At 42.0% G+C, this 14,018-nt stretch overlaps 1 protein-coding gene across 3 annotated transcripts in view; it reads left to right on the top strand.

Moving 5' to 3' along the window:
• Positions 1–12,899, top strand: part of LOC111345519 (endothelin-converting enzyme 1) — a 35,054-nt gene extending 22,155 nt beyond the window's left edge. For all 3 annotated transcript variants that reach the window (XM_088730431.1, XM_088730430.1, XM_088730432.1), the window contains 7 exons: positions 479–530; positions 1,045–1,112; positions 1,798–1,922; positions 11,562–11,627; positions 11,879–11,974; positions 12,275–12,351; positions 12,449–12,899. In XM_088730431.1, the coding sequence (XP_088586557.1) occupies positions 479–530; positions 1,045–1,112; positions 1,798–1,922; positions 11,562–11,627; positions 11,879–11,974; positions 12,275–12,351; positions 12,449–12,548 (584 nt within the window). In that variant the 3' untranslated portion in view covers positions 12,549–12,899. The remainder of the gene's footprint in view (positions 1–478; positions 531–1,044; positions 1,113–1,797; positions 1,923–11,561; positions 11,628–11,878; positions 11,975–12,274; positions 12,352–12,448) is intronic.
• Positions 12,900–14,018: the final 1,119 nt, after the last annotated feature.

Genomic DNA, 14,018 nt, shown 5'->3' with positions numbered 1-14,018 from the left:
TTTCTGTAGTGGTATGTATTTATTCTTAGCACGAATTACATAGTTTCTGTAGTATACCTTTCCTTAAAAGAAACGAGAAGCGTTGGTGGGAACTTTAAAGTTAATTTTTTGGGAGCGATACGTACCTTGTTAATCTATTTTGGAATTTATGGTGGGAGATAATGATAGTTAGAGAACAATTACATAAAATGCCCCCGGCTCCCTCTCACTCGATCTGGTATAGAATAGATGCACGCTCCTTTGAATCTTCAGTGATTCCTTTTGAATCAGCACGTTTCGTTTTCAAGTGATGTTTTCGTATTTTCTTATATAGGTTAAGATTAAGGAATTTAAACGGGAGCCCATCAAGGGCGTCTGATTTAACTGAATCCTTGACTGCACCGAATTCAAGTTAGTCGAGGTTCTACGCACTGCTTGAGAACTTTCAAGTCATTTATTATGAATGGGAATGATATAAAACCACAACTTTTATTTTCAGTTTTCCTAGCGGCCATTCTACAACCACCTTTCTACAACCCAAATTACCCCAAGTATGTTATAATGCTTATTTGTTGTTTGCTGTCGGTTTTGTTGTTAGACACTTTTATTACGAACCTTACACTTTGAGTCTGGAACCAAACTTTTCTTCCTAATCTTTTAGTAATGTACATGTAAAACGGACAAGCTAGCCTCAGCTTTAATCTTTAATCTTGAATACAAATTCCAAACAAATTTCATTCAACAAGTCAATTCAATCAATTTTAGGACAGCTCAAAACAGAACACAAGATTCCTTAAAATAAGCCGCCTTCATTATTTACCTAGTTAACTCGTGAAAGAGATAAGATAATTAGGATAAAAATTAGCCCTAGAATTTCAATAAAAACAAAAACTTAGAAACTTCTTGCGATAAAAAATTGGCACTGAACTTAACATAACTTAGAGACTTGTATTCCGGTAACTCTCGTCGCGATGCCGCGATGAAGATCGCGTTAGAGAGAGAAACAAGGATAAGAATACGATAGGATTACAAGTTAAAAGTAATAGTAACTTTTTTTTTTGTCAGATATCTTAACTATGGTGGAATTGGTATGGTGATTGGTCACGAGGTTACTCATGGATTCGACGGCACTGGTGCGTTATCAATAGTCCATTTTACAGTTGTAGGTTTGGTTGCCAAGCCTTCTCACGGGAGTGAGGCAAATGAACGTCCATGTTATGATACAAATGTTGCTGCTATTCAAATGTAGATTACTTTGTGATCATGCTAACAAGATACTGGTCTCTATCACAACAAGATCACCCTCAGCCTCACTCCAAATCAAAGGCGCGGCAATTCAGTACACAACTGTAAAATGGCCAATAGTCGACTTACCTATTTTAGACTTTATCTCCTTTTAAACTGATTGTATGCTGTAGTACGTGCTTTTGTTTTAAATGAGTCTTGAAATACTTTGTGTAACCCTATGTAAAACTATTTTACCATTGCCAATGGCTGGCTGTTTTTTGCAATTTTTCTTTTTAAAACACAGTAAGATAAACTTTAACCAGCCAAACAGGAAATTCTTTTGCCAAATATGAATATTAGCCAACCTTCACAAGCCCAAATTCCACTCACATTGAGCGGAAATCGAGAAAACGGGTGGGTGCAACCACAAACATAAGTTGGACGCGTTTATTACGGAATGGAATAAACGGAAGTGCCTCCCATAAACGGTTTTGCAGTACTGATTCACTGAAAGATTCACTTTTGTCATGGGTAACCAACCACTATATTTCTCTTTAACGCATGTCTCCGTATTCTCTGGTTTACCTACAGGAAGACTATTTGACAAGGATGGCAATATAAACAACTGGTGGTCGACTTTCTCATTTGCTGGATTTTCGTCACGAGCAAACTGCCTTTCGGAACAATATTCTAAATTTGAAGTTTACGGGAAGAAGGTAACATGGCGTGTCATGTAACGTCACGCTTAGGCTTTTTCATAACTTTTCGGTGCATTCTTTAGTGTGGCCAAACTGCCCGAACAGCCATAAGTAGCCAAAATACCAAAAAGGCCCACTAGTGGCCAAAATGCCAAAACGACCTCTAGAGCCCAAAATACCCAAACGGCCAATAGTGGCCTAAATGCCTAAACGGCCACTTGTGGCCAAAATACCAATACGGCCACTAATGGCCAAAATGCCCAAACGGCCACTACTGGAAAAAATGCCTGAACGACCACTACTTGACAAAAAGTCAAAACATCCATTAGTGGACAAAATCCCATAACAGCCACAAGTGGACAAAATGCCTAACAGCCACTAGTAGCTAAAATTCCTAAAGGGCTACTAGTGGACAAAATGCCCAAACGGCCAGTACTGGCAAAAATGCCCAAACAGTCAATAGTGGCCAAAATGCCTACACAGCCACTAGTGGCCAAAATACCCAAACGGCCACTAGTGGATAAAATGCATTAACGGCCACTAGTAGCCAAAATGCCCTAACGGCCACCAGTGGCAAAAATGGCTAAACGACCACTAGTATACAAAATGCCCAAACGACCACCAGTGGACAAAATGCCTTAATGGCCACTAGAGGGCAAAAAGCCCTAACGGCCACAAGTAGACTAAAGGCCTAAACGGCCACTAGTGGAAAAAAATTCCTAAACGGCCACTGAAGGCCAAAATGACTAAAAGGCCTAGTGGACAAAATGTCCTAACGGCCACTAGTAAGCAAACTGCCTAAACGGCCACAAGAGCACAAACTACCTAAACTTCCTCTACTAGACAAAACGCGTAAACAGCCACTTATAGCCAAAATGCCCACTCGGCCACCAGTGGAAAAAAATGCCCTAACGGCCACTAGTGGACAAAATGCCTAAACGGCCCACTAAAGGACAAAATGCACAAACTGCTATTAGTAGAAAAAAAGCCTAAACGTCCATTGGAGGCCAAAATGCCTAAACGGCCGCTAGTGGCTACAGTGCATTAACAGCCACTAGTGGACAAAAAGCGTTCACTGCCAGTAGTGGAGAGAGTGCCTAAACGGCCACTAGTGGCCAAAATGCCTAAACAGTTACCAGCGGACGAAATGCCAAAACAGCCACTAGTGGACAAAACGCCTAAACGGTCAGTAGGGGACACATTGCTTAAACGGCCACGAGTGGCCAAATTGCCGAAACGGTTACTAGCGGGCAAAATGCCCAAACGGCCACTAGTGGACAAAAAGCCTAAACGGCCACTCGTGGACAAAATTCCTCAACTGTCACTAGACGCCAAAATGCCTGAAAGGCTACTAATGGAAAAAAAAGTCCTAACGGCCACTAGTGGACAAAATGCCTAAAAAGCTTCTAGTGGACAAAATGCCTTAACGGCCACTAGTGGACAAAATGCCTAAAAAGCGTCTAGTGAACAAATTACCTTAACGGCCACTAGTTGACATAATGCCTAAAAAGCCTCTTGTAGACAAAATGCATGAACGGCCACTAATGGACAAAATGCCCTAACGGCCACTAGTGGACAAAATGCCTTAATCTAGTGGCCACTAGTGGCCAAAATGCATAAACGATCACTAGTGGACAAAATGCCTAAACAGCCACTAATGGACAAAATATCCTAACGGCCACTAGAGGCCAAAATGCCTAGACGGCCACTAGTGGGAAAACTGCCTAAACTGCCACTACTGGACAAAAATGCCTAAACGGCCACGGGCCAAATGCTGAAACGGCCACTAGTGGACACAATGCGTAAACGGCCACTAGTGGACAAAGTGCTTAAAGGGCCCTAACGGCCACTAGTGGCCAAAATGGCTAAACGGCTACTAGTAGGCAAAATGCCCAAACGCCCACTAGTGGACAAAATGCTTAGACGACCATTAGTGGAGAAAATGCCCTAACGGCCACTAGTGGTCAAAATGGCTAAACGGCCACATGTAGACTAAATGTCCAAACGCCCACTAGTGGACAAATGCCTTAATGGCCACTAGTGGGCAAAATGCTTAAACGGCACTAGTGGAAAAAGGCCTCAATGGCCACTAGCCAAATAAATAGGGACCTCAGGATTTGAGGACGACGTCTTCTTCTAGGACTTCACGGCATATAAAGGCGTGTGGCGAGAACGCCGTTCTTTGTGCGGGAATTTAGAGAGAAAAGGTATTAACAAGGCGCGAACTTTTTCCAGCCCCTGGTCGAGAATAGCGTCCTTCAGGAAAGCGCGGGACGAACTTTTAAGTTTTTGCGAGGAAATCATCAATGAGGATGAATTTCTGTTGTTGTATGATGTTAACAAGTCGAAAAATCCACAGTATCTTTATTGGAATTATGAAAGATTTACGTTGCAAGATAAAAGTTAGACTGAGTGTAAGACAGATTTTCGCTTCGAAAAATACGACATCTCTCTCTTGGTTGATGGTGTTGGCTTACCTGACGAAATATAATTAAATTCCTTAACTCAGCTGGTCTCTGATGAAGTATAAAAAATTAATGTAATGGAGTCTTTCGAAATGAGTATTCTTTGTAGTGGGATGGAACTTGCATGGATAATAAATATGACAGTCTTAATTACGTGAGACTCAAATCACTTTCAAGATAAGCCGAGAAAACAAGTATCTCCGATATATCTAAGAGTAACCAGTAAATTACCAATTCATGAATAAATCGGTAAAACATGGCAAGCACGAGGAAAATGTATCGAGACTTCTAAAGAAAGATCGCAGCACTCGAAAACTTTTGATTAGGCTCACTGTTGAAACTGCGAGTTTGACTTCTGATTATAACTACACTCTACTTACATCAGCCGACCTCTCACGTGATATGATAAATTGATGCTCAACATGATAAATGCTTGCATTCTCTTTATGAGGAAAACATGTGGAGTCTACTTACTCGGAACTGGAATCCATCGTTTATCTCTGAAAAAACCAACACTGTTAACAACAGATTATACGAAATAAGAGCGAAAACAGCGAAAGAAATCAATAATTTCAGCTCCGAAACCAAACACATACTCACGTTTTGTGCACGACGCGAAATTTAGAAAATGGCGTACTCGCCATTTGTGAAACGCCGTCCCATTCACACAAAGACATGCGCAATGTCATTTTTAGGTGGAAACAAACTTCCGGTGGCGTCCTAGACAGGTAACGTCCTCAAATCTTAAGGTCTCTAATTCCTAAACGTCCACTGGAGGCAAAAATGCATAAAAGACCAGTAGTGAACAAAACGTCCTTACTGCCACTAGTGACGAAAATATCAAAACAGCCCCCAGTGAACAAATTGCTTAAACTGCCGCTAGTGGAGAAAATGCCCTAACGGCCACAACTGGACAAAATGCCTAGACGGTTACTACTACCCAAACTGCCCAAGCGGCCACTAGTGGCTAAAAGGCGTTAACGGCCACTAGTGGATAAAACACCTAAACAACCAGTACTGGACAGAGTCCTTAAACGACCACTAGCAGCCAAAATGCCTAAACGATTACTTATAGGCGCACACAATCCCAAAACATCCACTAGTGGAAAAAACGCCTAAACGGTCAGTAGTGGACAGAGTGCTTAAACGGCCACTAGTCGCCAAAATGCCGAAACGATTACTGGACTAAGTGGACAAAATGCCAAAATGGCCACTACGTAGTGGCCAAAAGGCCTAAAAAACCGTTAGTGGAAAAAAATTCCTAAGCGGCCACTGGAGGCTAAACTGCGTAACAGGCCACTGGTAGACAAAATACCTAAACAGCCACTAGTAAACAAAATGTCTAAACGCTCTTCAAATTTTTCGAGACTTTAATTTCCTTGACCAAAACAAACTTCTTTTCACCATGGATATTACGTCTCTTTACACTGTCATTCCTAATGGCGAAGGCCTTCTGACCCTTAAACACTTTTTTGACCAACGTACTGTTAAGGAACCTAAATCTGAAACACTACTACGCTTAGCCGAACTAGTGCTCACACTCAATTGTTTTTCATTCGGAAACAACTTCTTCAAACAAACCAATGGTGTAGCCATGGGCACCAAAATGGGACCTAGCTATGCCAATCTTTTTGTAGGTTTTGTCGAACATCAATTTTTCAGCCAATACAACGGGTCCAAACCTGAACTCTACGGTCGCTACATCGACGACTGTATCGGCGCTACCTTCTCTACCAGAGAGGAGCTCACTAAATTCATAACCGCAGTCAATTCTTTTCACCCGGCTCTGAAATATACTTGGGAAATTTCTGACAATTCTTTCTCCTTTTTAGACGTCAAAGTTTCAATTGAAGGTAAAGGTTTATGCACTAGTGTGTATTACAACCTACAGACTCGCATAATTACTTGTTATATTCGTCTTCGCATCCATCTCACGTTAAGAATTCCATTCCTTTTTCTCAGTTTCTAAGACTTCGTCGTTTATGTAGTGATGACTCTGATTTCCACCACAAATCAGAGTCAATGTGCCAGTTCTTCGATAAACGTGGTTACCCTGTTTCCGTCGTTCAAGCGGGTTACCACCGCGCTCAACTTATTGATCGACATTCAGCACTACAAACGTCGCATAAGGAAGATTCCGACCGCACTCCATTCACTCTCACGTTTCACCCTCACAACCACTCAGTTAAATCCATCATTCTTAAAAACTTTAAATTATTCAAAACGATCCAGAGACAAGCACTATCTTTTCGCAGCCTCCTCTCATTTCATTCAAACGCGACAATAACATAGGTAATTTTTTGGTCAGAAGTTCTTTTCAGACTAATGACCAACCAGGCACTTTTAAATGCGCTCGTGCACGATGCAAAACTTGTCCTTTCATTCACAACACTGATAAAATATCGGGACTTAAACGATCCATTAAGATCACCGATCACTTCACGTGCACCTCCGCCAATGTAATCTATTGCATAACTTGCACTTATTGCAAAAAGATATACATCGGCGAAACAGGCAGAAGACTAGGTGACCGATTCCGAGAACGTCTTCGAGACGTGGAAAGGAATGACAAGGACACATCGAAACCAGTCGCTAGACATTTTAATTTACCTAATCATTCTAAGCAACATATGGCGATCTGCGGTCTTTCCTTGCACTTAGGTGGCACGGAAAGCCGTAAAAATCTTGAACAAAAGCTCATCTTTCAAACCGGCAGTCTAAATCCCACAGGGATCAACGAACGCTTTTCATTCCACTAATTTATTCATGTTTTTCTCGTTGACATGCTCCCACCAATAACGTAGCTCCATTTTCTGCCTTTAAAAGCACACACAACCCACAATTCCTCTATTCGCTCCAACGAAGGGCTAACGCTCGAAACGTCAGCTTTTGTAATCATTACGGTGGCCAATTTACCATTTCAACTTTGTTGATATATCCAAATTATTTCGTTACTCCCACCGACGCAGCCCCAAACAGTTTCTTTCGAATCTATCAGCCTTTATTCAAAATGCCTAAACGGCCACTAGTGGACAAAATGCCTAAACAGCCACTAGTGGAGAAAATGCCTAAACGGCCACTAGTGGACAAACTGCCTAAACGGCCACTAGTGGACAAACTGCCTAAACGGCCACCAGTGGACAAAATGACTAAACGGCCACTAGTGGACAAAATGCCTAAACTGCCACTAGTGGACAAAATGCCTGAACGGCCACTAGTGGACAAAATGCCTAAACAACCACTGGTGGACAAAATGCCTAAACGGCCACTAGTGGACAAACTGCCTAAACGGCCACTAGTGGACAAAATGCCTGAAAAGCCACTAGTGGACAATATACCTAAACGGCCACTATTAGACAAAATGCCTAAACGGCCACTAGTCAACAACCTGCCTAAACGGCCAATGTTGGACAAAGTGCCTAAACGGCCAATAGTAGACAAAATGCCTAAACAGCCACTAGTGGACAAAATGCCTAAACGGCCATTGGTGCTCAAAATGCCTAAACGGCCACTAGTGGACAAAATGTCTAAACTGCCACTAGTGGACAAACTCCCTAAACGGCCACTAGTGGACAAAATGCCTAAACGGCCACTACTGGACAAAATGACTAAACGGCCACTAGTGAACAAACTGCCTATACGGCCACTATTGGACAAAATACCTAAACGGCCATTAGTCCTCAAAATGACTAAACGGCCACTAGTGGACAAAATGCCTAAACGGCCATTAGTCCTCAAAATGACTAAACGGCCACTATTGGACAAAATACCTAAACGGCCATTAGTCCTCAAAATGACTAAACGGCCACTAGTGGACAAAATGCCTAAACGTCCACTAGTGGACAAAATGCCTAAACGGCCACTAGTGCACAAAATGCCTGAACGGCCACTAGTGCACAAAATGCCTAAACGTCCACTAGTGGACAAAATGCCTAAACGGCCACCAGTGCACAAAGTGCCTAAACGGCCACTAGTGCACAAAATGCCTAAACGGCCACTAGTGGACAAAATACCTAAACGGCCACTAGTGGACAAACTGCCTAAATGGCCACTAGTGGACAAAATGCCTAAACGGCCACTAGTGTACAAAATACCTAAACGGCCACTTGTTGACAAACTGCCTAAATGGCCACTAGTGGACAAAATGCCTAATCGGCCACTAATGGACACAATGCCTAAACGGCCATTAGTGGACAAACTGCCTAAACGGCCACTAGTGGACAAACTGCATAAACGGCCACTAGTGGACAAACTGCCTAATCGGCCACTTGTGGACAAACTGCCTAATTGGCCACTAGTGGACAAATTGCCTAAACGGCCACTGGTGGACAAACTGCCTAATCGGCCACTTGTGGACAAAATGCCTAATCGGCCACTTGTGGACAAACTGCCTAATCGGCCACTAGTGGACAAAATGCCTAATCGGCCACTTGTGGACAAAATGCCTAAACGGCACCTAGTGGACAAAATGCCTAAACGGCCATTAGTGGACAAAATGCCCAAACGACCACTAGTGGACAAAATGCCCAAACGGCCACTAGTGGACAGACTGCCTAAACAGCCACTATAGTAGACAAACTGCCTAAACGGCCACTAGTGGACAAAATGCCTGAAAAGCCACTAGTGGACAAAATACCTAAACTGCCACTAGTGGACAAAATGCCTAAACGGCCATTAGTGGAAAAACTGGCTAAACGGCCTCTTGTGGAGAAACTGCCTAAACGGCCACTCGTGGACAAAATGCGTAAACAGCCACTAGTGGAAAAATGCGTAAACGGCCACTAGTGGACAAAATGCCTAAACGACCACTTGTTGACAAAATGCCTAAACGGCCACTGATAGAAAAAATGCCTGAACAGCCACGAGTGGACAAAATTCCTAAATTGCCATTGGTGGTCAAACTTCCTTAGCGGCCACGTGTGGACAAATTGCCTAAACGGCCACTAGTGGACAAACTGCCTAAAAAAACCCCACTAGTGGAAAAAATGCCTAAACGACCACTAGTGGACAAAATGCCCAAACGGCTACTAGTGAACAAAATGCCCAAACAGCTACTAGTGGACAGACTGCCTAAACGACCACTAGTAGACAAACTGCCTAAACCGCCACTAGTGGACAAACTGCCTAAACGGCCACTAGTGGACAAATAGCCTAATCAGCCAATTGTGGACAAAATGCGTAAACGGCACCTAGTAGACAAAATGCCTAAACGGCCACTAGTGGACAAAATACCTAAACGGCCACTTGTTGACAAAATGCCTAAACGGCCACTTGTTAACAAAATGCCTAAACGGCTACTGATAGACAAAATGCCTGAACAGCCACTAGTGGACAAACTGCCTAAACGGCCACCAGTGGACAAACTGCCTAAAGCCCCAATAGTGGACAAAATGCCTAATCGGCCACTTGTCGACAAAATGCCTGAACAGCCCCTAGTGGACAAAATGCCTAAATTGCCACTAGTGGACAAACTGCCTAAACAGCCACTAGTAGACAAACTTCCTAAACGGCCACTAGTAGACAAACTGCCTAAATGGCCACTTGTGGACAAACTGCCTTAGCTGCCACTAGTGGACAAACTGCCTAAACGGCCACTAGTGGACAAATTGCCTAAACGGCCACCAGTGGACAAAATGCGTTAACAGCCACTAGTGGATAAAATGCCTAAACGGCCACTAGTGGAAAAACTGCCAAAACGGCCACAAGTGGACAAAATGCCTTAGCGGCCGCTAGTGGACAACACGCCTAAACGGCCACTAGTGGACAAACTGCTTAAATGGCCACAAGTGGACAAAATGCCTAAACCCCCAGTAGAGGCCAAAATGGCTTAAAGGCCACTAGTGGACAAAATGTCTTAACGGCCCCTAGTGGCCAAACTGCCTAAACGTCCACTAGATGCTAAAATGCCTAAACGGCGGCCGGTAGTGGCTAAAATCCGTTAACGGCCACCAGTGGACAAAATGCCTAAACGGTCACCAATGGACAGAATGCCTAAACGGCCACTAGTGGCCAAAGTGCCTAAACGGCTATTAGTAGACAAAATGGCTAAACTGCCACTAGTGGACAAAATGCATAAACGTCCACTAGATGCCAAAATTCCTAAACGGCCGGTAGCGGCTAAAATGTCTTAACGGTTACTAGTGGACAAAATGCCTAAACGGTTACTAGTGGACAAAATGCCCCAAATGCCGTTAGTGGACAAAATGCCTAAAATGCCAAAACGGACATTATCGGCGAAAATATCCAAACTGCCACTAATGGCCAAAATGCCAAAGTCGCCACAAGTGGCCAAAATGCCAAATCGCCCATTAGTGGCGAAAATGGTAAAACGGCCAAGCCGCACAATAGTAGCACTTTTTCTCTACTTGATTTATTATTGTAAGTGAGGTGGCTCTCCCACAAGCCTGGTGGCTTCTTTGGTCTACTCGCCTTCTAGCTGTTATTGCTTTAAATAAATATTTTTACTACACAGAACACGAGAATTTTATTCCATAAAGCTCATATGTAGAAATCTCTTCGCTTTATTTCACTTGTGAAAAAAGTCTAAACAGCCAATTAGAATGCCGTACAGCTCTTTCACGTGTCGAAGTAGAACCAATCAAATTGCTCGAAAGAAGTACACGGGCGCTCGCTTGCTCGTGCTCGCAAAATTTTTGCAGCTGCTCGCATGCTCGCCCGTATTCTCAATTTAAAAGTGCTCGCAAAATTTGGCCTTTGCTCGAATCGTTTTATTGATATCGTACTTAGATGAAAAAAAAAAAACTTTTGTAAGTGCAGTTTTCCATTCAGCACTTTACTCCCTTTATGTACATGTACTGCGATATTTTCCATTGCCATTAAATTTGCATCGTTAGTGAGTTTCTGTTTCTAATTTGCGTTCAGAAAATTATTTCAATGAAAATTCTCGTGTTATGTGCAATAAACAGCTCACGACATAGAAAGTGCTTTGTAGGGGGTTTTATTCACTCGTTGTTTCTGTCAAAAGCCTTCGCTCGTTCGAGTTTTGACACAAACAACTTGTGAATAAAACCCCGTACGCCGCACTTTCTATGACGTAAATTCTATGTATCGTTAAAATAAAGCAAATAAAGATGATGATGAAGAGGACCGTAAAAGACTCGTTCTACATATAGCTGTTAACAATCTCCTTTGAGGTAACGAATTTAATTTCTTTACTATTTTCCATATCCAGATAGACGGCAACCAGACGCTGAACGAAAACATAGCTGACAACGGCGGACTCAAACTGGCTTTTAAAGTGAGATTCCTTGATTGAATATCAATGAAGCTAGAATACCTAGATGTTTATTTTGGGTGTTTTGTTGAGAGGGGAATTTTAGATATTGGTAAATCTGCAACATTTTTTTATGTTTTGTGTCGTGAATACATCGGAAAAATCTCGTGCGGTTCATAAAGGTATCCAGTTTGTTTTGTTTTCGCTGTTATTTCATCTTAATCTGTTTCCATTTCCTCTATTTTAAAAGTACCTTATGTAATTTTTCCCTTCAGGCTTACAAATCGTTGGTCGCAAAAGAGGGCACTGAGGGCACCCTCCCTGGGCTTGGTTTAACTGAAGAGCAACTGTTCTTTATTGGATTTGCACAGGTTGGTGTCAATCAATTCTACATTTATCGTGAGTGTACTTTTAAACTAGGTTATATCAACATTTAGGGTATACCACACAGCTGAGTAGTGCTTTTCGTGCGAGCTGATTGGCTGTTTCGGAAGTTAATAGCGAGTGCCATTCACCTCCTCTTCACTGAATAATTATTAGATAGAACAAATTATAAAATTTGCAAATTAAAACATAATGGGAAGCGCACTGTTGAAGCTACTTTGTTTTCTGCCATTTAAAGTGTCTCGAAAGTATTTAATTAGTTAACAAAACTGTCTATTTTTCTTTAGCCATGGTGCAGTATTTACAAGAAAAAGGCAGCCCTTCTCCAGCTTCAAACAGACTCCCACACGTTCCCCAAGTACAGGTAAATTAATAAATTTTATCTACGACACAATTTTCTGTTTTTTTTTTTTTTCTTATTTAATACTTTGTTACATTACTGCTATTTGTTTTTCTTTCAGGATCTTTGGTCCTTTGCACAACTACGATAAATTCGCAGAGGCATACAAGTGTAAAGCAGGATCTCCTATGAACCCTGCAAAAAAGTGTACTCTTTGGTGATTCAAAGTTTCTGGATAGGTGCATTTATCACGAGATGACTTTCCCCCAAGTCCAAAGATAAATATCATTGGAGAAAGAGTAAAGCTCAGTCAGTGGTCAGTCCGTATGATTCTCCAAGTATTCCCTTAATGATAGATCCACGAAATGTTCTGAAATTAATTTCTAACAAGATGTAATTTTTTTTCCTAAGCCGGATTCAGTTAAGAGATATAGTTTTTTTAATTGAGAGTTATTTCGATTATGCGCGAAATAGTTTTCTAATTAGTTAGGTTCGTTTGTATTTAAACAGATACCGTAGAGGTTGTTTTAATAATTTTGAATTTGATTAAAAAACTGTTGCCTTGTTCTATATTTGTGAGGCTGCATTGCTGTCTTTTGTTAATTTGTGTAAGGGAATCATTCCCAGGATATTTATTTTTCGGGCTTTTTTGTCATCGTTTGTTTGTTTGTTTGTTTGATTTCTTGAGGAGTGAGTGTTTGATTGGCTCTGGAGAATGTGAAAAGCACGAGGCATTGATGGAAACAACTAGATCCTTCCTATCTACAAACTTAATCTACAAACCTGTAGACTGCTTTTTGCTTACAGAATTGAAAAGTGAAAAAAAGCACATGAAGCATCGACACACTTACCGAAATATATTGATGTTTAGAAGTCCCGAGAGTGTATGCAAAATGGAAGGCAGAACAGGATGTCCCACATCCTCGGAGACCCAGGGGGCTGTGAGTCTCCGAGGATGTGGGAGAAAGCAGCATCGGATCGATTTCCAATGATCAAAGGTATTTATCCTGGTCTTCAACAATCGACAGAAGAGGTGAAATGACAATGACCAAGGGACTAGAAGAGAATCCGTGGCCTTCCTAGCTCAAGAATTTCAACACTCCAGGCAGCAGTCGAAAGATTAAACTCTTTCCAAACACCTTCGGTAATTGCCCGAGAAAATCTCTCCTTCCCATTATGTTCTCGTTACTAAGTTTTTGTTCAGAAATTAATTAGCTAACCGGAAACACAAGTAAGCCTTATCTAAGCGCTTCCTGGAGGTCGTGCACGAACTTAAGCCGTATTGTGAACGACTTTACTACAAAGCGAAGATGAGATTTTGGCGCGCACAGAAAGCAGAAAGCTACGTAGGCGAAAGCGCCAGTTGCTCGACATACCTGCGTGGCCCGTGCGACGAAATAACTTCACGGGATTGGCAAAGTTTCAGTCACAGCAAATTATGCAAAAAATCTAGAGGGATTTAAGCTTAAATCTCGTTTAACGTTTAAAGCGACATATCAATGACTGCAACCATCGTGTTGTATACAAACCTCGCAAACTTTAAAACACGTTCTCTAGTGATACCTGCGAAAGTATTCAGTATAATCTCCGGTAAGATTTTCGCGGATAATCTGATCGATTTCTCTTACATTGTGTGCTGAGACTGAAACTTTTCACCTGAAGCAAATCTCCGTCACACGGCCCAAACAAAT

Source organism: Stylophora pistillata, chromosome 8, assembly GCF_964205215.1.
Source record: "Stylophora pistillata chromosome 8, jaStyPist1.2, whole genome shotgun sequence".
Taxonomy (NCBI): Eukaryota; Metazoa; Cnidaria; class Anthozoa; order Scleractinia; family Pocilloporidae; genus Stylophora; species Stylophora pistillata.
Note: the sequence above shows the minus strand (reverse complement) of the source record. Positions and strands in the feature narration are given on the sequence as shown.